Below are 25,416 nucleotides of genomic sequence, written 5' to 3'. Positions count from 1 at the left end.
AGGCATCACTGACGTCTGTCTTTCTTCTCTAGATAATCTGCTCTTTCCCGTATCTTGTCTTCTCTCTCGCCGTCTTTAAGTTCTTGTCTCTTTATCTCGCTTTTTTTCTTCCTTTTTTCGCGGCGCTCTCTAGGGAAGGATTTGCAATGAGCCACACGGGCTTTAAACTAAGAGATTTGCATTTCGTGAGATTTTTAAAAGGCTAGTGTTCCTTACACGCCCTCCCTCCCCTCCCCCAACGCTTTAATTTAAACCTAGATCTTTAAAATTTCTACACTCAGAATTGATGTAAACACTGATATTAGGAATATGTAAATATGTATTTTAGTTGTTCTAAAAGTATCTATTTAATACTCCTAAATCGAGCATTAACCATCACAAGAGCAATGTTGTTTATTAATTATCTTATTATTTTGTAATTTTTAAGGACTTAATTTAATGACCACTTTTACATACTAACATTTTAACATTACTCTAAAGTTGAAATAAACAATTAAGTTAATAACACAATTTATTAATATGACAACTGACAACTTAAAGTATCAACACCGACAGAATCTTCCAGTAAGACTAGTCTCCTAATTAAAAAGCATCATTGGCTATGACCAATATGCATCAAGAAAATGCCAAGAAACGTTTGAAGACGCCTTGAAAGAATCATAAGTAAGGACAACATCAACAAGATCGCAGATTGGGGCAAGGGGGCGTTACAAAGGGGGTTGGACTCTGCAAGAGAGCGGGTTAGATCTTCTCTTACACTTCGAAGTCTTCGTCTTGTCTTGGTCTTGATCTTGATTTAGGTCAACTTGCGTAATCCGACCTCCACTAAATTTGCTCTAGGATAACTTTCCGTATGGTGCCACAACTTTTTCAATCATTTTTACAAAAAGGGATATCTCATTGAGGTATATTAGATACTATGTTATTTCCTATTGAATGAAAAAGTGGTGGCATCATACAGATATTTGTCCTGGCTCTATGAATAATCTAACTGTTGGCTGTTGCTTCATCTATTTGCTTTTTGAAAGGTCAACAATTTTGAAAGGTCAACAATTATGACAGGTCAACAATTTTGCAGTGTCAATAATTAAGGTCAACTGTCTTTCAGAATCATCGCAACTCATAATTAAGAGAGTTGTACTTGTCAATCAATTCAATTCAATTTTCAACTAAAGTATTAATCATGTGAGAGCACATGTTTGTTTTTCATATAGTGCATCCATTATAAACTTTTTTGTTTAGTATATGTGTTTTTTCTATAAACTTTACTAGTTGTTTTACTGCCATTCCAGAGTTTTGGATAAGTGTACTGCATCTGTTAAACTTGCCTTAAAATTCTTTTTGGAGACAGTCCATGCTTCCATTAACTTTACTAGATTTGGTTTACTGCCATTCCAGAGGTTTTTTTGAACAGGCGAATCGCAAAAAGCGAACTTTTAATTGAAAAGTGGAGGTCGGATACACTGCAAAGTTCTCCTTACCATGGTCCGTTGGCGAATCTCAAATGTTGTACGTCCACATTAACCACATCCATTAGATCTTCAACCACACATCCATAGATCTTCAACTCCCATCTGCTGGACCAAGATCTACATGCTGATGTAAAAGAGAATCAGAAATTTGATAGAAGGAAATTTACATCTGTCCAGATGCCAAAGAGACAGACAAAAAAACTATAATATTAACAATATTAATAATTTTGGTTGTTAATGACAATGTGTTTACATTGTCCTTTCTTGTCCTATAAACCAGCATACACAATTTGAGAAAAAAATGATGGCCATTTGCAAAATATATTTAATTGAAAACATCACTTGGCACATCATTATTACCTTTACAATAAGAATACAAATTTAAAAAAGGGACATTTTGCTGAAAAAGATAAACTGCTAGTTACACTAGTAGGTTAAGAAATCGTAGCTGATCAAATTAAAGATGGTATTGTTCAACAATTACATAATTTGCTTATTAGAAATGTGAATAGGAAACATTTATATTCCTTTTGTAAAAATGAGCAAAACAGTGTTGACAGGATACGGAGAGTTTTTTTTTTTTTTAGAAGACTGGGATAAACTACTTTAGTTGAAACCACTTGTCTCACCCTTAAAGTTTAACAAGTTGTTGTACACATGACTGCCCATGAGTGTGGTGAAACGACCCAAAGTTTTTTTGTCAGAGCTGAAACTGTGAAAGCCCCAATGCATGCAAGGCCCATGTCACGCGAGGCAATTTACAGGCCAGTTCCAGGCAACTTCAAAAAAGAGAATCCATTCTTGAATGTTCACATTATGTTTCTTATCGGGCAAGACAACGTTTGAAAAATTACTCAAGTGCTACCAAGGTGGTCTTGTGTAGCGGCCAAAGTGGTCTTGGTTGAGCCTCAAAGTTGCCTGTAAAAGTTGCCTTATGTGACAAGACCTTAATGCTCCCCGCCCGAGCCTTACCTTAACCGGCAGGGTCCATGTGTTCAGCTAGCATGCCATGGCCGTGATGTTCCTATCCGGATCACAGCATGGAGGAAGAAATAGCAGCTACTCACTCCCCCGCCCACGAAGAGCCAATTTAAGCTCAACATTTATTTTAAAAGTTGTTAGTCGGAACACGAGAACTTCGTGGAACTCTTGACATGTACTGAATGCTCAACAGTGAATTTTGTGTTGAGGAGGCCTACTGCAGTTTTTAGTTTTTTGTTTTCTCCAGTGGCAAATGATTGTGACCCCCCCCCCCCAAATGAAAACGGTTCTTCGTATGTTCTATGTCTACAAGATTTTGGTGGGGAATGTCACAAACCTAAACGTGCAATAGCTTTTGTATAAAAAGTTCTGAATGCATGAGGCCTATCTACTTCTCATGAATATCGTGAAATTTACAAATAAAGTTCTTCAGAAAACGCGACGTCCAAAATGAATGCCGAGAGATACGGCAATGGCGGTCCATCCTCCAGCGCGACTTGTCCAGTAATGCCCTTCCCGTGCCCATCCCATGCCATGCGGTATGTATTGACTACAGTGGCTGCTTCAAAACCGGTGGGCAGAGCTCGAGAACAATGAAGACGTTTTCAATAAGACATTCCAATTACATTCCTTTCTCTTTTTCTTCCCTGTTTGTACCGTATAGTTCATGCTTGAGAGGAGTCCACTTAACAAATATTGTACATTTATCTTTGGTTTTAAAGCACTAGACTGCAATCTGGGGCATCATTCTTCATGTTTTTATGTCCGAGTTTATAACATTTTGGTAAAAAAAAAAATCACAAGGGGTAGGTCCAACACTTCATCATTATTGGGTCCAAAAATTGAAGAAAAAAATCATAACGAGTGGAGTTAGTCCAGCATTTTCATGATATAAGGGGGTAAGTTTATATCAAATTTGGGTCCAAACATTGAAAAATAATTCACAAGGCATCCACTATTTTTCCCACTTAGGTTATAAATGAAAAATTCACAGGGGGTAATTTCAGCATTTTTAGTAACTAAATTGAGTCCAAACTTTAAAAACTCACAAGTGGTATTGTTCGGCATTTTTAACAAATTTAGAAAACTAAAAAAGGGTAATGCTCGAAAAAAAAAAAAAAAAAACTGTACCCGAAACAAGGATGTTTTTCTTTCATTATTTTCTTGCAATTTCGATGACCAATTTGAGCCCAAATATTCACTGATTTGTTATTTTATGGGATACACCAAGTAAGAATACTGGTCTTTACCACTTATTTTCTTTTTGCAATTTTGACGACCAGTTGAGCCCAAATTTTCAAAGACCGGTTGACAATTACCAAACAATTTGGCCCAGGTGAAGCTGTTTTCTTACATCCATAACACGTTTAAAGGCAGTGGACACTATTGGTAATTACTCAAAATAATTATTAGCATAAAAACTTACTTGGTAACGAGTATTAATGGGGAGAGGTTAATAGTACTAAACATTGTGAGAAACGGCTCCCTCTGAAGTGCCATAGTTTTCGAGAAAGAAGTAATTTTCCACGAATTTGATTTCGAGAGCTCAGATTTAGAACTCGAGGTCTCGAAATCAAGCATTAGAAAGCACACAACTTCGTGTGACAAGGGTGATTTTTTCTTTCATTATTATCTCGCAACTTCGATGACCGATTGAGGGTCAATTTATGTTATAACCGAAGGAGTTTTCTCCAAACAAAAATGTTACCCCTGCAAATTTGAAACTTAGACCTATAAAGACTTGTTTGAAAGTGTTTTAATTTAAGTTGTGTTGGTGTTTTTTGAGGCAATGGACAATATTGGTAATACTCAAAATAATTGTTAGCCTATAAACACTAGCAATGGAGAGCTGTCTTTAAGGATATGATAAGGCAGCGTTTCCAAATAAAATTGTCTTGCTTTACTTTTTTTAGTGAAGAATTGTTTCCCTTTCCATGGAAATCGGTAGGCCTAACTGATTGGTCTCGCGTTTATGTTATCATGTCCCGTCATATAGACAAAGCATAATCTTGAAAGATGGGGGGGGGGGGGGGGTTAGACATCGTTAGTCATAGCATTTACGGCGTGGGGGTAATGCAGGGGCCCGCTTTAAGGCCCCTCCATTAATCCCTGACAACGGTAAGTTTTTATGCTAAATTTGCCCTTTTTTTGGGGGGGGGGGGGCACGGCGTTTGGTTGAAAAATTGCAAGAAGTTGAACTTGTTTACTTTCAAGCAATTCCGGCTCTTTTGATTTCAGCCATGCCAGGATTTTTTAATTTTGAAGGCCCTATCTTTTTCATTGTTTTCTATTTTTTTTTTAATCTGTCTTTTCGGGGGGGGGGGGGGGGGCAGGATTTCGTGTGAAAATTAACTGTTGTTAAACTTTTTATTATGAGCTATTTCGGACTATTTAATTTTAAGGCCAAATGTTAAACTCGAAAGAGACAATAGTCTGTTGATTGCACGAGACAAATAGTCTGTTGAGCAAAAGTATGCACTGAACCTTTGAGGTCAGGAAACAGGATATGAGACGGCCATTTTCAAAAGCTAGTTACTTATGCTGCAAATTTTGTTGTTTCTATATGAAAACAAAAAGCTACAAACATACCAGGAAAAGATGTCCTTCATATATTTCTGGGAAAGCAATAAATAACGATAAATCTGTGATTTTAAAGTACTTGGTTACTTTTTGTAACACAAAAACAATGTTCACAGATTTATATTAAACTTACACCGTTTGAAGATAATGATAGTAGAAAGCATACCTAAAAATATAAGTTGCTGAGGTGCTGTAGAAATTTTTTTTAAACGTACAAAACGTTTTTACATAATTTTCGTCTCATGATCACACAGACGAAAATTATTTTCATTACATTGTTTTAATCATTTCTCAAAAACTACAGCACCTCAGCAAGTAACATTTTCAGGGAAGCTTTCTACTATCATTATCTTCAAACTATGTAAGTTTAATGTAAAGCTGTGGACATTATGTTTTTTGTCCTACAAAAAGTACATAGACCCTTTACACGCATTCCTGTCCTATTTGGGCAAATAAAATAACAACAGTGACTTCTAGGCCTATATGAAGTCTTTTGTTCGTTTCCTCTTTTCAACTTTTACTGTATTTAGACGGATATATTTATTCACAATGACACAATGATATCAACTTTAATATTACCAGTGAGCTTTCAGATTAAAATTGATCATTTATTTTAATTTTAATGAATAAACCAATAATGACATGTACTATAGTCTTTAAAATTGTTATGCCCAATTACTTCTGATCAAAGAAAAATAATTTTTTTTTATAGATTTAGTGTATATTCATTTTGATAACAGTATCAATTGTCCAGTAAACTGCTTCGTCTCAAACATAACCACAAACCCTTTGGGAATCAATCTTAAACATGTCGCAAAATTGTTCTCAAACTCTTGGTTTTTATAAGGCAATCATCAAAAAAGCCTTTCTTTCAACATGCCCATAATTACTGTCAAACCATAAACTATAATCACACTAGGATAGATACCATTCATAGGTTGGTTTTGATCTGTTTGTTGAAAACTACAGGGTGAGTGAAAAAGAAATTGACCAAGGTTGGTGACGTTTTTCAAAACTAACAAACAAACAATTGACACTCAAAAGTTCAGTAAAGCAAATATTTAGCAAGCACTCTCTCCTAGAAAAAATAAGAATGAAATAAATTAATGACTCCTAAAGAGGAGCTATGTCTATTTTAATAAAGGTACTCATTTTGCAATCTGTCCACGAAATACTTGACAACACAAATGAATGACTTTGTATACCATTTTACTCAAATGTTTAGACTCAGCCAACTTTAACATGGACAGTCAGCTATGGACCCATTTCACCTGATGAGGTCATCATCAGAATAATCTTGGATGCGCCATTTTGGTGGACAATGTCAACGTGTGTTATTCAGTGACGTGTGCATTTTTAGGTGACGTGGCGTTTACACGTAAGCCTATTGACCACCAACATGGTGAGCGTGGCATCAGTCGACGCGTGTGACGCGCGTGCAAGGGGTCAATAAACTTGAGTGCTTTTAGTAAAACGGGCATAACTAAGAAATATTAAATTTGTTTCATTCTTTTGTTTTCAGATAAGCAGGAAAGAATACTTGTTTAATGTGCTTCACTGGGGTTTTGAGTGTCAGTATTGTTTTTAAAAGTTAATCATAAATTTCAGTCATCTCAATTTTGACTCAACCTGTACACAGGACCAGAACTGACAGTGCTCTTCAAATAAATTTGTACTTGGATCTTATTGGATTTAATAGTACAGACAGTGAAACTTGCTTCATATACCTTGAACTACATCTGATTGCATTCTTGTCTAATTTTAGACTGTTTGGTTTAAAGGCACTGGACACTATTGATAATTACTCAAAGTAGTTGTTAGCATAAAACTAACTTGGTAATGAGCAATGCAGTTATTGAGAAAAAAGTAATTTCTCACTAAAAAATTTGAATTGAAATCAAGACCTCAGCTGAGCTATCAAATTCAAGCATCTGAAAGCACACAACTTAAGCGACAAGGGTGGTTTTTTCTCCCATTGTTCTCTCGCAAATTCGACGACCAATTGAGTTCGAATTTTCACAGGTTTGTTATTTTATGCATATGTTAAGATACACCAAGTGAGAAGACTGATCTTTGACAATTACCAAAGGTGTCGAGTGCCTTTAAAACACATAGAAGTTTTTACGTTATGTCATAATTACCATTGTATAGAGAGTGAGAAATGCTTTAGACTTATGATGAATTGTTTCACTCATTGGATTTTTGTATAGATTATTGTACATCACCACAAGAAAGTTCAGTTCTAAAAAAAAAACATAATACAAAGATTTTTCATTATTTACATACATAAGACAGGGCCCCAATTTCATAGCACTGCTTAAACAGAAAATATTGCTTGGCGCATTTCTGCTAAGCAGAAATGAGCAGTATACCAGTCACAAATTGAACATGCGACATGGTAGTTTAGCTGGTAACCTTGTTCTGGTAAGTATATTTTTGTTGTGCTCTATAAAATTGGGCCCTGTTGGCACGATACGGTGCCCAGCACCATGTTTCTGGTATTGAATTAATACAATTTGATTGATTTTTTTACAAAAAGATTTGACAGAACATGCTCATCCTTTTTTAAATCGAGGACCAGCCTCCTTTCCGTGTCTCTACATTTATCCTTTGGATGGGACATAAAGCCGTTGGTCCCGTGTGTTGGTCCCGCACGCAAAAGAACCCAGTGCACTTATTGAAAAGAAAACGAGTTTGCCCCGGTGTTCCTGGTCTGATTGGCTGCATATTGCACCAAAGCATTTTGTATACATTTATTTGGGACTACGGTTGAATTATGAGACCTACTCCTTTTACTTAACACCATGTTTTACATAACACCATGTTTACATAACACCATGTTTTACATAACACCATGTTTTACATAACACCATGTTTACATAACACCATGTTTTACATAACACCATGTATACATGGTGTTATGTAAAAGGAGTAGGTCTCATAATTCAAATGTAGTCCAACTTACCTTGCAGGAAAATACTGTACGTTTAAAAGCGCCTTGAGTGTCACTGAGTGACAGATACGCGCGCTATATAAAAATCCACTATTATTATTAGTAAAGCACATCTTTTAAAGGTGGTTTTCCTGGTTGTATGAGGGTGCAAAGTACATGCAGTGTGAATTAAGAAGACTCAACTTTGGAAATTGACTGAGCAAATGCGACACAAACAAAGTGTTCATGGGAAACACTGCTCTTACATATTTTTACCTTGGACAAACTTTTTGTAAATTTCCACGTCCTCAACAAAACATGGCTGAGCGCCAACCATTCCTCGTAGTACGCAGGTTTCATAAACGGCGCGGGAAGTTCGATCAACCATGGGCGGAGTCACCTCATATGAACTATCCAATGAAAAGACGCTAGCTGGGAACCTGTCATGATGGAAACAGGTATGTTGTTTAAAGTTATAGTTTTCCAAAATTGGTCACACTTTAACTATTTTGGGCTCCCAGGTCAAACCATTTCAGTGTGCACTAATTTTTAAATACATAAGGTCTTTATGAAAGCAAAAACCAAAATTACAAGCGCCTAAATCTCACTTCGTGTTAATATTCCAGTGTACTTGATGCACAAGTCAGTGACTTGTTCACACTTGTCTACCACTGGTTCTTTTTAGAACCAACACTACTCAAAGAGTTTTACTCATGGTGTTAAGTAAACGTCACCTAATAAGTCACTTCACAAAATAAAACCAAAACAGACCTGCCCGCAGAGAGCTGTATGTATGCACAAACCAATGCGTATTTTGGTTTGTCATTTTGTTAAAAACCAAACATAAAACTACGCCTATAATTTTGAGCACTGTGCTCACACTATGTAGTTCCACAGACTTCAGAGGCCAGTTGTAATTTTTCCCTTTGTTTAAAAAAAAAAACCATGAACAAGTTGGTTACTCGTTGGTTATTCTAAAATGTGTAATAATATGAAGGAACAAAATTTAAAGATGCTATGTCAGATTTTTGGCCGATTTGGCCCCAAAATTTTGGTTTAAAAGGTATTTTGATGGGGGTCGAGAGAGTTACAAGCTTTCATTTGAGCCATTGCTCGAAAAAGTCCGCCAATTATTAGTAGCAGTGAAATGAAGTGCTCAAAATTAGTTTTTGTCTGGATCCTGACAATATATCGCGTGACTAATTCTTATGTGTTTTTTAAGAAACGTTTTAAATTTTTGTCATGGTTCCTGACCATTAAAAGTAAATGTTAAACTTGTTTTCGTTAGAGCGGGTGATACTCTTTGAAACACCATTCACTCAAAAACATCTAATTTTTAATGTTTGGGGCCAAAAATCTGACATGGCATCTTTAAGGTAATTTTTTTTATTTTAGAAAGGTGTGATTTCCAATCAAATGTTCTACAAGAAATAATTGAAAAACTTACAGTTTCGTTGCTCTCTTCATACAACGCTTGGTCCTTCCCCGAATGGAAGGAATCTCAGGGCAAATGCTTCTTGCGTTCAAATCAACTGACACGAACCTGAAAATAATCAAAAGTAAAGTCATTTAAAGGAACAGTTGCTTGCAGTGTAAGCACTCTATGCAATCCACCATATACCAAGGGCTGTTGAGTGATAAGAGGGTGAAAACAAAATGTTTGAAAAATATTTTAAAGGTGGTTTTAGACTTTGTTAGGGTCTATAATTTCACATTTATTTTTCTTAAATAGAAACTTTGTATTTGATCAATAAAGGTGAATAAAACATGTTTTTTTTGTTCATCCCTTAGACATCAATAGTTGATGTTTTTATTAATCAAACGGGCTGTTTCTCCAGTATGTGTTGTTTAAGATTATGACATAATCTATTTTCCAAATGGTCATAACTTTTGAACCAAACATCCCACAAGTGTATAAGATGTCAAAATGAAGCTTGTTGTATGCTCTTGTCAGCCATGTGTAAAACCCAACAAGTTAATTTCCCCCCTTGTGAATAATTTCCACAGAGCCCATCATATATTTTAGTCATAATAACATTTACATTTGACTAGGGGGGGGGGGGGGTCCCGAGACCCAAGACTTTTGAGAGACCCCAAGACAAATCCACAAATCAAGTTTGCTGTTGATATGCAGAGTCCATCTCTATCCAACAAAGATTTGTTGTTTTAGTGACAATGAGCTTGACATTATGACCAAAGAGGTTCAAAGGCTTTATGCCCCGTGTGAAGGACAAAGCGTCATGATTAAGTATCTTGCTTAAAGGCAGTGGACACTAGTGGTAATTACTCAAAATAATTATTAGCATAAACCTTACTTGGTAACGAGTAATGGGGAGCTGTTGGTAGTATAAAACATTGTGAGAAACGGCTCCCTCTAAAGTAACGAAGTTTTCAAGAAAGAAGTATTTTTCAACTTTCGTAATTTGATTACGAAACCTCAGATTTAGAATTTGAGGTCTTGATATCAATCATCTGAAGCACGCAACTTTGTGTGACAAGGTTTTTTTTCTTTCATTGTTATCTTGCAACTTCGACGACCAATTGAGCTTGAATTTTCACAGTTTTTTATTGAATGCATATGTTGAGATACAGCAAGTGAGAAGACTGGTTTTTGACAATTACCAATAGTGTCCAGTGTCTTTAAGAACACAGGTGTGAAGACTCTTGAACCCACACTCTGCTGAACAAAAACACCAGAGCTTGAGTTCCGTGCTCTTAACCGCTTGGCCATGACACACCACCAAGGAACTGTGGGCAGGGGTGTGAAGTTGGGTTTCTGGTGCCTTAAAACAATTGCTCTGGGCAGGTTGTGCTCGCTAACCATGGGAGGTAATTTCAGACTTGGGAAGGTGAGGCTCCCTGCCTTGAAAGGTGTAGCCACCTTGAAGAAACATATAACGTTTCACAAATTGAACTCCACACATTGAATGAGACATTTCATATAATTACCTTTGATAAATACTGATTGTTTGTCTGGCTGGGTTCTTGATCTCCACACCATATACTTCCTTAGTACTGGGAAATTTATCCTGCGTGTTTGAGAGACAGCGGTAAGTTAGCGACAAAAAACTTCAAGATTGATAAGGAATAATAATATTACATACAAATTGTAAGTTAAATCTGAAATCAAACTGATTATAAAGGATTTTGTGTGAGTTAAATAAACCGTTTTTGGGTTGAACAAATCAAAATTGGCTAGAGGGAAACTCGAACCAAAGACTTCCGGAAACGGAAACGTGTCGGTGCTCTTTCAACTGAGATAGCTAGCCCTATTTTGTATCGTAATTTGGCTGTGATCCCTGGCTACATGATTGAATGGCTTCTGACTGGCACCCCAAACAAAGATATATTTAGACTGCCAAGATAGGGCTACTGTAGATAGCTCATAATGGTAGAGTGTCGTCACGTTAAACTGGAGGTCATTGATTCAAGTCTCGCTCCAGTCAATGTTTCGTTTTGCAAACAAAATCTACTCCAAAGGCCAACATGAGGCTGTGTTTTAAAGGGGGCAACTACGTACCTATATTGGAAGGTTTTAAAGGCAGTGGACACTATTGGTAGTTACTCACAATAATTATTAGCATAAAAACTTACTTGGTAACAAGTAATGGGGAGAGGTTGATGGTTTTAAAAGATTTTTAGAAACGGCTCCCTCAGAAGTGGCGTAGTTTTCGGGAAAGAAGTATTTTTCATTGAATTTGATTGCTTGACCTCATATTAGAATTTGAGGTTTCGAAATCAAGCAATGGAAAGCATATAACTCCGTGTCACAAGGGTGTTTTTTTCTTTCATTATTATCTTGCAACTTTGACAGTCAATTGAGCTCAGATTTTCACAGGTTTGTTATTCTGTGCATATGTTGAGATACACCAAGTGAGAAGACTGGTCTTTGACAATTACCAATAGTGTCCACTGCCTTTAAGGGGACCAAAGGCAATAATTAGAGGTAACAGAGGCGATTGACTCAGTTGCTTCAATGAAGTATTAGGACCTGACGCTCAAGGCGATTTATTAAAAAAAAAAAAAAAAACAGCCAATAATGGTCATCTGACATGAACTCATCATCTGACATTGAGTTGGCTAGACACATAAAAATAGAACCTGCAGAACGCTGAGTGGAACATTGTGTGTGTGATTTCGTTGCGAGACCACTTTTATCGATGCGCGTGCGCAATTTGTTATGCTGTACATACATGTAGTCGGCATTAACATTGGCCGATGAAAACACGTAGAAACGTCTATGTACGATCACACTATGATCATTTTGGGCATGTCTCATAGTGCAATAAGCAGCATTCACAGATGACACACGGGGCGGTCGAGCTCAGCATTCTCCGGCTCTATTTTTATCATGTACATGTATATGGTTAGACAGAACCCGCATCTTACCTTCATGCGTAGCTCCTGCTTTCTAGATTTGCCAACACTGATGTCAGACCGGGTTTCTGTGAGTTCCTCGTCACTGCTTGATGTCCCTTCAGAGGACGATGCAATGTCGTAACTCGTTTTGGGCGACCCGGCCGTGATGAGGCGCTCAGCGAGGACACGGGCTGCGGACTTTTGGTTTGAACTGCAACCAGAAAATGGGCACTGAATTTATCAGAGTGTTATGGATGGGAATTTGCTGAGCACCAGAAACAAACTCAACAAGGGCTAGAGTTGAATTCATGTAAGTATAATTCATCCAAGAATATCAGGAGCTCTAGTTTAAAGCGCAGTAGAACATATACTTGATGATGATAGCTACACTCTATAAATTTTATTTATTAATAAGTCACTACTATAATGAAAGTGGGGCACCTCAAAATGACAGTCAAACCATAAGCAGGGCTTAAATTTGGGTGTAAAATCAAGATAAGATGCAAGGTTTGTAGCTTGACTTACACTTTTATAACCAGAATCAAATTGAAACAAATCTTAATAACACATTTTAAACCATTTTTACTGGAACAAGCACTTAAACATGTATTTGATTTATGAGCGAGTATATGTTGGTATTCAACAGAATTAAAGGGTGGCTGCATTTTTTTTTTATTCATTTAAACGATTAAACATGACTTTTTAAACCTGAAATATTGTTTGTCATTTTTGATTAAATGCACAAGTATTTTAAAAATGGTTTTTCAAGAGATTAGGGGAACCCACCCCGCCCCTAAAAGGGAGCCTTCATTTGCATAAACGTGACGTCATGTCGGTGACCCGAGCCGCCGGCCCCCCTGGCTGTGTGCATACAGAGACGTGTGCACTGTGTGGCCTGGTACCTAGGCGCGTGTAGTTAGGGACCAGACTCTTTTTGCTGACGATATGTTTGAATTCCCGACGTGACGTCGATGGTAGGGAGGCGGTAACAATCCACAAAAGGGGGGGGGGGGGGCATGACTTATTCGCTAATTACGCAAGTCAGATGTTCAATACATATATCAGAAATAAATGACAGCAAAATCAATTATTTTATCTGAATTCACTGCAGCATCCCTTAAAAAGAAATTGATCAGTCTCTAAGTCAACATTTTATCAGTATTTTACAAAATGAACATATTCCAAAGTAAAATGCAAATTGCTCACAGTCATGCCATTTGATCCTGGGAAAATGTAAAACAATGTTACCAAGTACACAAGCTAACCTACACTTTGTATGGTACAGGCCTTTATAGACTTTTTCAGACTTTTTCTTATTTTTCCAAGGGCAAACAAATCTGAAATCTGCTTTAAAGTGGGAGGAAATCATGCCTGTATTCAAAACATCACTTCGCCACACACAAATTTCACTTCTGAAATGGTTTATGTTGCATGGTCAATGTTTTCTTACTGCAATATTTATTTAATTCAAGTAGCTCCATGGAAATGGGACAAAGGCAAAAGCTGTGGTTCAAGTAAAGCACGTAAAGCACATAATTCCATGGGCAATAAGCGCAGAATTATTTGGTATGCAATTCCATGAAATTGGGCCCTGGTGGTTTGGTATCAGCACAAATACGGCTATGGCTAGATTTCAATGTCATCATGCGTTAAAGTATAGGACATCCTTAGCAACACCTTTAAGTCAAAGCAATAACTTAAGCCGCAACTTCCGATACTGCGGTAGGTTTTTTGTTTGTTTGTTTAGATGATCTTCCCGTAAAATGGACTCGACAAACTCCCACAAGGGGTTATAAACACAAAGCTGGCAACAGCCAGTCTCTCTCATACTTGGTTATAAGACGTATCTTGGTTATAAGACGTACTTTTTTTAACACAAAACACGATGTACACAGATTTACATTAAACCTACACAGTTTGAAGATTATACTATAAGAAGGCTTCCCTTAAAACATTACTTGCTGAGGTGCTGCAGTTCTTGAGAAATGAGTAAAGGCAAGTCACCAAAATACACTTTACATGCTAAACTAATGTTCATCTTCGTGACTTCCTTTTACTCATTTCTCAAAAGTAACAGCACCTCAGTGAGTAATATTTAAAGCAATCGCACAACATCGGTAAACAGTATTGTCCAAAGGCTCACACTTCGTGTATCACAACTTATATATAAAATAACAAACCTGTGAAAATTTAGGCTCAATCGGAGTCGGGAGAAAATAACGGGAAAACCCACCCTTGTTTCCGCATGTTTCGCCGTGTCATGACATACACATGTTTAAAATAAATCCGTTATTCTCAATATCGAGAATTGATAATTGTTTTAATGTTTTCTCAAAAAGTAAAGCATTTCATGGAATAATATTTCAAGGGAAGTCTTTCACCATTACCTTCTATAAACCCTGTAAGTTATTGAAAATCTGTGAACTTTTATTTTGTGTTCTGTTCAGAAAGTGTCCAATGGCTTTAAGGGAAGCTTTCTACTATTATCTTCAAACCATGTAAGTTAAATGTTGTGTTTTGTGTCCTGCACAAAGTACACAAACCCTTATATGATTAGAAATTGTGATTGGACTGGTATCCAGCCATTGAACAAATTGATTAAATCTTGGTGCAACGTTGGTATGTTTAGATGTACCTGAGTTCTTCTTTAGTCTTGGACTGGCTGACTCGTACTGTAAATGGACTGACGTTTGCTGCGGTCTTTGGCATGAAATCTCTGGGAAGCAAAAGGTGATAATGGAGGCGGAAAAGCACCAAGAGAACAATCAGAGCTTGATGAGGATGATTAGATGAGGTTAGTTTCCATGGAAATATTTCTCAGGCAATGGTAAGCCACAGATCATACATAAAGCAAAGTAAGCGTGACTGAAATATAACATTATTTGGGGTTGAACAAAGACAAATTGACTTGAGCAGGATTTGAACCAAATAGTTAACACTATAATCGTAAACAGATTCAATTCACTCTGGTTTGACTGGCTGCATATTGCACCACAGCACCAGTGTAACCAATACATTGTGCCAAGTAAAGGAATAGGTCTCAACTTCAAAACATCGCTGCAGTGGGACCGGCCTTTACTGTCCATAATGGATATGATGTCTGTAGTGGTAATGTGTTCCAGGCTTTCAATCAATCAATCAATCAACATTTATTTCCATACAAACACAATATACAAATACAAACAATAGGATGTTACAAGACTGAAAACTGTATGGAGGCATGGCCCATTAAAGCAAAGCTTGTAAGCTGGGATGCCTTTTATAAAACAAAGGAAGGTAATAAGATCATTTAAATTATAAAACGAAGCGTATAGTAACAACAATAACATCAAAACGAGACGGATAAACGAAACGCAAAAACAAAACACCCAACAAGACAAACAAACACCTCAAACTAACACCTTAAACAAAACCAAACAAACAAACAATACAAATACCACAAGACGGCCACGACGATAGAATTAAACCAAAATAATGACAGAATCACAACTATGTTACATAATGGAAGACAATGTGTTTTTTGAAGGATGCTTTGAATCGACCAACAGAGGACTGCGAGCGAATTCCCCTATCAATTGAATTCCAGAGGCGAGGCCCATGATAGCGAAGAGTGTTCATTGTGTAATAAGTACGTGCAAAAGGGATATCAGCTTTAATAACTGATTTGGGTGATAATGATTTTATACCCCTTGAAGCGATACAAATATGTTTTAGAGCACCCTCTTGCGGTAAAAAATACGGTGCATTCAAAGCATGAACTTACCTTGTGGATTGTGGCATGTTAATACAAAACAACTCCATAAGAGTGGTCAGCTCAGATGGTCTGTAATAATCAAAGTATGGGTCGATGCATTCCGGGTGTAGGGGGGTTTCCAGAATGATGGACTCTTCATCTGAGCTGTTTATGGACTTCTTCACTTCCTCATAGGGGAGTGGGAGCGCCTGAATGTTTTCCATGTCGAACCACTGAGTACACCTGAAGGTTTTGTCAAGAAACAAAATCATAAAATTAATAGGTCTCAAATTTTATAAATCACAAGGGAAAATGACCAGGTAAATTTTAAACAATTTGGGGCTGAACAAAGAAAAATTTACTAGAGTAGCACTTGAACCAATAACCTACGGATTAACATGGTGGTGCTGATCCAACTTAACTATCAGCCCTATGTTGGTGGTTTCCCTATTTTGTCAAAATCTAGGGAGACTGCCAACATAGGGCTATATAGCTCAGTTGGTTGAGCACCGACATGTTAATCCAGAGGTAGTCGGTTCGAGTCCCACTCTTGTCAATTTTCTTTTTGCTCGACCCAAAATCATTTTTAATGTCTAATTTATGCTATAGACCTTAATTATGAAGGGTCCATCTTAAATTTCTCCCATTTAAATTAATAAAAACAGATGCTGGAAGGAAAATGAGTCTGCAGCCGATTTCACGAAACGCTAGGATTAATCCTTTCTCGAGTTAGGATGAGTAACTCGTCCCAACTTAGGATTAATCTTAAGGTCTGCATGCTACAGTGCAGGGCTGGGACTTGTCCTACGTAAGTCCTAAGATTAATCTTAAGTTAGGAAGAGTTTGGTGAAATCGACAGCTGGTTCCTTTAGGTACAATGAATATTTAGTGACCATTGCTGTAATTGGATACTGGGAATATGACCAAGATGGTGGTAGCTTGATAACGTCTATAAGAACACACTTTGAACCTGTGTCACAAATAACAACGGACCAAATCAGCCAGTCACAAGACACATATTAGCTATACAATGTCAACAAACCAAGCAAGCAATGCACAGTGATGGGCATGGTCAAGCATGGAGCAAGTTAGTTCGAGTGCAGACATTTAGTCCACTACTGTCCAGCAACGAACATGCGCAGTGAGGCACTCACTCGGACGACTCATTTGGAAGCCTAGTCAACTATCAGTAACACAGTATCAACGCTCCACTCCATTGTGGCGTGTCATGGTCGAGCGGTTAAGAGCACCGGATTCAAGCTCTGTTGTTTGATCAGCAGAGTGTGGGTTTGAATCCCGGTTGTGACACTTGCTACATAAAAATGGGGAGGTAGTGCTTTCTGCTCTACCGGCCAGGCTTCTGACTGATGATACCCAAGCCTACATCTGTATGGACTGTAAAAGGGGTAACCCTGTTTCAGCCCTAGGAGTAGGTGGCAACGGCCTCTGGACAAAAATAATTGTAGCCCACACCTATGTGTCTGGCGACTTGCATAAAAAATAAAAAATAAAAAATAAAAATAATAATAATTCAGATGCATACAAAAGGCTCTAGCTGAAGTCTTTTCTTATTTGGAGGAGACATTAAATCTTTCTCAAAAACATTGTTACTTCAGAGGGAGCTGTTTCTCATAGTGTTTTTTACTATCAACAACTTTCCATTGCTCGTTACCAGCTCTTTTTTTATATGCTAACAATTATTTTGAGTAATGACCAATAGTGTACATGTGTACAGTGCCTTTAACATTATTATGTTTACTAAATTGATTTACTAACGTTCTATTGCTCTGGGTAAACTGCCCCATGGCCTCGCTGTGATGTAGGTAGTAGTCAGTCGGGAGGTCCCATAGACTTGGCCTAGTCAGTTTAGGTCTGTACACACCAAGGAAGAGATTCAATGCACTTTGCTTGTCAGCATCTAGGTTTAAGATCACAAATTATGTTAGAAATCAGGTTAGGTTGAGGGACTGGCGCAACTCTAAAAAAGGGAATCAATGTGTGGTGAAGAGGTTTTCAACTAGTGGTTTAAACCCAACGAGGCCTGGTTGTTGATAATTTTACCAAGACGAAGTCGAGGTAAATTATCAAGAACCAGGCCTCGGCGGGTTTAAACCACTAGTGGAAAACCGATTCAACACACTTTGATTCTTATTCATAAATACCTTTTCGTTAAAAAAACATCAACACTTACGTATGGTCAAAATGTAAATTAAATGCAAATATTATAATTCTTCAATGGTTTCTTTCAATACAACACCCCTCCAGCTATGAAACATGTGAAATGGTAAGGCCCAGTCAAGGCCCTCAGGTAAACAATTCCTTATAGGGGAATGCTGTGCGCGTCGCGCATATCGCGTGATGGGCCACAACTGTTTCAGCTGTTGCTCTCGACCAATAGGAGTGAAGAAACTGTTATAAAATCACAGGTGCAAGCTAGCGTGTCATGCCCATGTTTCAACACTTTTTACACACCCAAGTGACGCGCTCTCCACCAATAGGAATAGCGAAACTGTCCGAGGTATTTATGAATCAAGTGTTCATAGAATTGCTTTTGCATTTATATTCTGGTTATTTATATTGTATTGTTTTATACTACATCAAGCATTATTGAAATCAAATGATAAAGTAATAAAAATATTGCAATCTACATTTTCATCTGCGTAACTCCGTGACGCTCAAGGCCCTTTACCCTTTGGTGTACAAGGCGGTCGCTAGCGACCACCAAAAACACGCCAAAACGATTTTTTTTACAGTCATAACTTAAAAAACTACTTTTTACATTTTTGCTTTTTTAAAGTTTAATTTGTACAGCAAAGGGTTAACATACAATATTTTCCTTCAAGGTATGTGGGACTACAATTGAACTATGAGATCTACTCCTTTTATAGCATAATGTGCTGTGGCGCAATATGCTGCCAATCAAACCAGGAACACAGGGCGAACCCCATTCGTTTTTTCGATAAGTGCACTGGGTTATTTTACATGCGTTACACAACACACAGGACTTTTGGCTTTTTGTCCCATCCAAAGGACGAAGCATCAAGGTTAAGTGTCTTGCTTAAAGACCCGGGTGTCAAGACTGGGACTCGAACCCACACACTGCAAATCAAAAACACCAGAGTTTGAATCCGGTGCTCTTAACTGCTCGGCCACGACACTTCCACAGAGTACTCAAGGCTTAAATTGAATCTCCTTACAAAATGCGACGTCAATAACAAAGCATACCTGAGAATGTGTTACTATAGTAACGTGATAGTGACTGTTTGATGTCTCTTGAGTGGCTGGTCCAACGTGACAGCTTACGATATGTTCTGATGCTATGTACGAGCTGAGAGCCTCCATACTGCAGCGCTAAGGTGTCTCCCATGTCCTCATACAGATCCTCTAACATCCTTCAAAGATCACAACCAAAAACTCACATCAACTCAATTCAACTCAATTCAATTCGGATGGTACGTAAAGCCGTTGGTCCCATGTGTTGTGTAACGCATGTAAAAGAACCCAGTGCACTTATCGAAAAGAGAAGGGGTTCGCCCCGGTGTTCCTGGTTGTGGCTGCTTAATGCGCCGTAGCACCTTGTTATTAACCCTTATAAGGTGCTAAATAATTGGGTCTCAGAATTCATCACTGCAATTACCTATCTTTCTGTAAGTTTGTATAATATACTCAGCGCCTTGAGTACCTTGTTTGGTAGATACGTGCGCTATATAAGACTGCGATATTATATTATTATATTATTATTACAAACATCACAATAAAACAAAAGGAAACATTTTTTCCAGTATGCATCTTAGAACATTCCTACATGTATCCTTCCAACTCTTGAGACGCTCCCTTAAAGACACTGGACACTATTGGTACATGTAATTGTCAAAGACTAGTCTTCTCACTTGGTGTATCTCAACGTATGCATAAAATAACAAACCTGTGAAAATTTGAGCTCAATAGGTTGTCGAAGTTGTGAGATAATAATGAAAGAAAAAAACACCCTTGTCACACGAAGTTGTGTGCGTTCAGATGGTTGATTTCGAGACCTCAAATTCTAAATCTGAGGTCTCAAAATCAAATTTGTGGAAAATTACTTCTTTCTCGAAAACTATGGCACTTCAGAGGGAGCAGTTTCTCACAATGTTTTATACATTTACCATCAACCTCTCCCTATTACTTGTCACCAAGTGAAATTTTATGCTAACAATTATTTTGAGTAATTACCAATAGTGTCCACTGCCTTTAAAGGTAGGGTCAGATATTGGTGAATTCTCAAAAAAATGAATAACCATAGACACCTACTTGGTGATACTTTTAGTATAAATAACAATATCAAAGTCTTATTATAAAGCGCACGTATCTACCAATCAAGGCGCTCAGCATTATGTTATACCAGACAGATAGACTATTGAAGTGATGAATTCTGAGACCCAATTAATTAGCACCTTATAAGGGTTTACAAGGTGCTACGGCGCATTCAGCAGCCACAGCCAGGAACACCGGGGCGAGCCCCTTCTCTTTTCGATAAGTGCACTGGGTTCTTTTACATGCGTTACACAACACATGGGATCAACGGCTTTACGTCCCATCCGAAGGACAAAGCAATGGTTAAGTGTCTTGCTTAAGGACACAAGTGTCCTGGCTGGGGATTCAAACCCACACTCTGCTGATCAGAAACACCAGAGTTTGAATTCGGTGCTTTTAACCGCTCGGCTACGACACTTGTATTTTGAAAAAAAGATTCCCTTTAAAGTAGTATGGTTTGAATAGTTTTTCACCCAAAAACTGTAATACTCACTTCAGAACCACCTTGGATAAGGATAGGAGTTTACTCAAACTCTGTTGTGGTGGTTTTGTTTTTTTGTTTTGTTTTTGTTTTTTGGGGGGGTCCATCATCCCCTTCGAGAAACTATTTTGAAAAACCCAAAACCGAGTGGCTTTGTCCGTCAATAAAATAGGTGCTATGGAAAGCTTACCTCACAGTGTCTGTGTCAAACTCCAGTTTGGGAGAATCCAATACACCCAGACAGTAGAACTGAAAAGACAAAATGACAGTATGCTTAATATGGTTGTATTTCAGCATATTTACACAGACGTCTTCGGCTGGAGGGGTTGAGTTGCGCAGCTGATGCAGCCACTTAAAGAGCATGTGCTTTTTATTCCAATAAAAAAAGTAAACAGTTTAAAATCCAAATGTTACATGGTTTGAGTGTGGCCAGTCGATAGACTAGAGCAAGTTGGAGTGGGCACATTTAGTCAACTACTGACCAGCAATGCACATGCGCAGTGACACACTCACTCGGACAACTCGTTTAGAAGCCCAACCATCAGTATCCTGGTATTCAACACTCCATTGCCTTCCGCGATTTTGCTATACAGTGTCACTAGTTCCCCTCTTCGCTTTACACATGTTAGAATGGAACATGCTGTTGGGACCAGTGAATAAACCATGGGCTTGAGGCTGGTTCCAAATGGTCGACCATAATAGTCAACCAATGGTCGATCAGCCTGGGTTCAAGTCAAAATAGTCAACTTTTAGTTGACCATTGTGCACACTCGAACCTTGCTCCTAGTTGACAAACTAGTTCTAGAGACGAAGCCAAGGAAGCTAGTTCGTCAGCTTCAAATACCAAGGTGGAGCTTATATCAAATGTTTACATAAACAGACCATGTTATATTTGTTTTACTACCGAATACTTCTTCTTTCTTGCTCTGCATTTTTGTTTTCTGTATTTCCACATATTCCTCCATTTTTCGTACTTCTCTGTCTGTTGGTCTTCCAAGTCTCCTGTTATAATATATTGCTTTTTTTCAAAGCCTGAAACTATAACTATTAACATCACCAATGTCTACATTCAGTCCAGTATTATTCTTTACCTGATGGCCGAGTGCATACTTGCCGATGACAAACTGCGCTGTGTTGGTGCGATCCAAGCAATCAACACAGTTGGTTCTAGCCACTCCCATTTGCTTGATGAAAGTGAAAGACTTGTCGTCAGACGGTGGATCACATCTATTTGGAATATAAAGTTTTGATTATTTTTCAATCCATGATACATTCCTGTCTCTATCAGACTGAGTCATTCCGCCTACTGTCTGACCATTCAATCTCATTCAGGCAATATTGAATACCTTGTCACTAGTACCAACATTTTTTAAAACAAATTATTAATTCTGTTAACATTATCAGCAAGTTTCAGTGCCTAATACGTAATAGTTTTGTAATTACACTAATGAGTAAAAATGACATTTCACTTGACTTGGCATTTTGTCTTTTGACCTATCTAGATACTCCACTTTACCAATGATTATACTATGCGCAACAGTGCCCGCAGTTAGGCGCGCATGAGAATTTTGCGTACCACAAAGTGACCTAACCGAGTAGTATTTTCACAAAGTGACCTATCTCGTAAGGTCTCTATTATGCATTGATTTTACACAGCACTCTGCAGGCAAAACTCAAATTTTTATTTTCAAAGTGACCTATCTGTCAGTCTGTTGAGGAATTAATTATACTATTTAAAATAATTTTAGGAATGAAAACACATTGATAGTTCTGTATGAATCAAGTATTTAGCTTTTTTTTCGCCATACAAGAATAAATTAAAGAAAGTAGGCAGACTCCGAAACATATAAAGTATTCAACTTCAATCACGCTATTCTCCGAACACGTTTTTTAAATCTGTGAACGAGTTAGGTGAGTTCGTAGTACATGCGTTGACATGTTGGATTTGAAAGCAACACACAACACTATGCTCTATGGCTGGGAGGGATAGAGTTAAGACCCGAGTTGTTATCAGCATTGAATTCAAGTTCTGGTGGTCAAGTCATCGGAGCGTGGGTTCGAATCCTGGTCGTGATACACCTATCCTTAAGCAAGGTACTTTACTATAACTGCTTCACTTTACCCGTAGGGGTATATAAATGGGTATCTTAGATATTGTGCTTGAAAATGAGTGCACGGCAGCTCGGGCTGTATACTCCCAAGGGAGCTGATAAAGATTAAAGGAGTGTTATTGGCCTAATGACCAGCGGTCAATTTCACAAAGAGTTAGGACTAGCCTTCTGAGGGCACGGCAGCTCGGGCTGTATACTCCCAAGGGAGCTGATAAAGATTAAAGGAGTGTTATTGGCCTAATGACCAGCGGTCAATTTCACAACGAGTTACGACTAGCCTTCTGAGGGGATGGCAGCTCGGGCTGTATACTCCCAAGGGAGCTGATAAAGATTAAAGGAGTGTTATTGGCCTAATGACCAGCGGTCAATTTCACATAGAGTTAGGACTAGTCCTACAAACTTAGGGCTGGTCCTAAGTTCGATTGAGTAACTCGTCCTAACTCGAGACAAGACTAGTCTTACATCTTTGTGAAATCCAGCCCAGGGCACATCCAGCCCAATGCGCATTGAAACGGTTTTGTAAAATGTGCCACATGTACATGTATATAAGAACTGGTTGTTATTATTCTTAAGAACACACCTTGCCTCTGGTCTGACGGGTAAACTTGGTTCCAAATGAGGTCCACTCAGGAAGATTCCTGTCTGTCTCACCACGATATCAGCGATAGAATCAAGACGACTGATCACATTCAACTTAGGGCTGGAAGGGAAAATACAATCAGTTAATAAGAGTCTTAAGCTCACATGACTACCAATCAATAAGGTTCTTAAAGACACTGGACACCTTTGGTAATTGTCAAAGACCAGTCTTCTCACTTGGTGTATCTCAACATAATAATGGAAGAAAAAACCACCTTGTCACACGATGTTGTGTGCTTTCAGATGGTTGATATCGAGACCTCAAAATCTAATTCTGAGGCCTCGAAATCAGACTCGTTGAAAATTACTTCTTTCCCGAAAACTACATCACTTCAAAGGGAGCCGTTTCTCACACTGTTTTATACTATCAACATCTCTCCATTGCTTGTTACCAAGTAAGTTTTTATAACAATTACCAATAGTGTCCACTGCCTCTAAGGTGCTGGAATAAACATAAGTGTTTTTAGGATGTTTTTTATTTTTATTGTGAGACCCGTTTATGTCGCACCTTCCAATGGTTTAAAGGTGCTGCAGGGCATTCATAACAGCCATTGGTAAGAAACTAGTTTCTCAAACTTCTTTGCTAAGCTTATTTAGTACGTAGGGCAACTCATCAGGCATTAGGGCAATTTAAACAGACTTTTGGCTGGTACCAGGGCCGAAATCCATAAAGCTGTCGTCCTATGAGTCATGGCTGACCCTTTGTGACCCTGGTTTTGATGGAGTTCCACTTCTGCCTATCCAGTACAGATCGATATGCATCGTTTATTGATAAGCTTGGAATTTCTATGCAAAAAAAAAGAATTAATTGGGCACCAATAAGCCTTTTTGAGGTATGGCGGACCCCTTGCACGCGCATCACACGCGGCGACTGATGCCTCGCTCACCATGTTGGTGGGCAATAGGTTTACATGTAAACGCCGCGTCGCCTAAAATGCGCACTTCATTGAATAACACACGTTCTGTTTCTATGGTCAACACGCACAAATTTGCCCAAACCTTATAGTGTTGTAGCATTGTGTCCGCCATATCTCAAAAAGGCTTATGGCAACAGTGTCAACTTTATTGAATGTTGACTGGTAACCTACTTCTGTTAGCAATATTCTGTGCTTCAGATTTTAGGTAAAATTGTGATTTGAAGCATAGAGTTGTATATAAGAACTAGAGGGCGCACTGGCCTATATACGCGCTCCGGCATGCGCGCAGGCGGCCATTTTCTAAGTTGACAAAACATGCATCTCACAGCGTGTGTTTGTGCAGCCATTTTGTAAGTTGAACAAACAGCATTGCGTGAGCGTTCAAAAAAACAAACTCAAACGTGAATTTCATATTCAACGTGCGTGCAGAATGATGCGCTTGTCATCTTGCAGTACCGTGGCGTTTGTGCACGAAGCATCACTCGTGCGCTCTCTAGTTCTTATATATAACTCTATGGATTTGAAGTGACTTACTTTTTGGTATATCTAGCCATGTCTAGTGCTATGTATTGTATTAAATCCCTGGGTGGCAAGAACTGGTTCAAGTAGTTAATGGCATACACAAGCTGCTCGCTCAAAATGGCTTCTCTCTTCCGCCTCTCGCGTTTCTAGATTGGGAAAAGAGATTAAAAAACGCATTAAAATAACTGTTTTTCATTCTTTATTCATCATCATGATAATAATAATAATACTATCAAAGTCTTATGATATAGCGCACATATCTACAAAACAAGGTACTCAAGGCACTGAGTATATACAAACTTTCAGAAAGATAGGTTATTGCAGTGATGAATTCTGAGATCCAATTAAGTAAAACCTGGTAAGGGTTTGCAAGGTGCTACGTCGCATACAGCAGCC

General features: G+C 38.2%; 1 protein-coding gene across 4 annotated transcripts in view; it reads right to left on the bottom strand.

Moving 5' to 3' along the window:
• Positions 1-8,018: 8,018 nt before the first annotated feature.
• The window catches only part of LOC117297008 (polyphosphoinositide phosphatase-like), a 34,166-nt gene continuing 16,768 nt past the window's right edge, over positions 8,019-25,416 (bottom strand). For 3 of the 4 annotated variants that reach the window (XM_033780125.1, XM_033780127.1, XM_033780129.1), the window contains 12 exons: positions 25,033-25,166; positions 23,523-23,642; positions 21,923-22,058; positions 21,022-21,080; positions 19,283-19,449; positions 17,834-17,975; positions 16,088-16,300; positions 14,960-15,040; positions 12,355-12,535; positions 10,915-10,994; positions 9,413-9,508; positions 8,019-8,405 (listed from right to left, as the gene is read on the bottom strand). In XM_033780125.1, the coding sequence (XP_033636016.1) occupies positions 8,228-8,405; positions 9,413-9,508; positions 10,915-10,994; positions 12,355-12,535; positions 14,960-15,040; positions 16,088-16,300; positions 17,834-17,975; positions 19,283-19,449; positions 21,022-21,080; positions 21,923-22,058; positions 23,523-23,642; positions 25,033-25,166 (1,587 nt within the window). In that variant the 3' untranslated portion in view covers positions 8,019-8,227. The remainder of the gene's footprint in view (positions 8,406-9,412; positions 9,509-10,914; positions 10,995-12,354; positions 12,536-14,959; positions 15,041-16,087; positions 16,301-17,833; positions 17,976-19,282; positions 19,450-21,021; positions 21,081-21,922; positions 22,059-23,522; positions 23,643-25,032; positions 25,167-25,416) is intronic. The other variant, XM_033780128.1, reaches the window with a different exon arrangement.

The sequence above is a fragment of the Asterias rubens genome, chromosome 11 (genome assembly GCF_902459465.1).
Source record: "Asterias rubens chromosome 11, eAstRub1.3, whole genome shotgun sequence".
Classification (NCBI taxonomy): domain Eukaryota; kingdom Metazoa; phylum Echinodermata; class Asteroidea; order Forcipulatida; family Asteriidae; genus Asterias; species Asterias rubens.
This window is presented reverse-complemented; position numbering and strand designations above follow the sequence as displayed.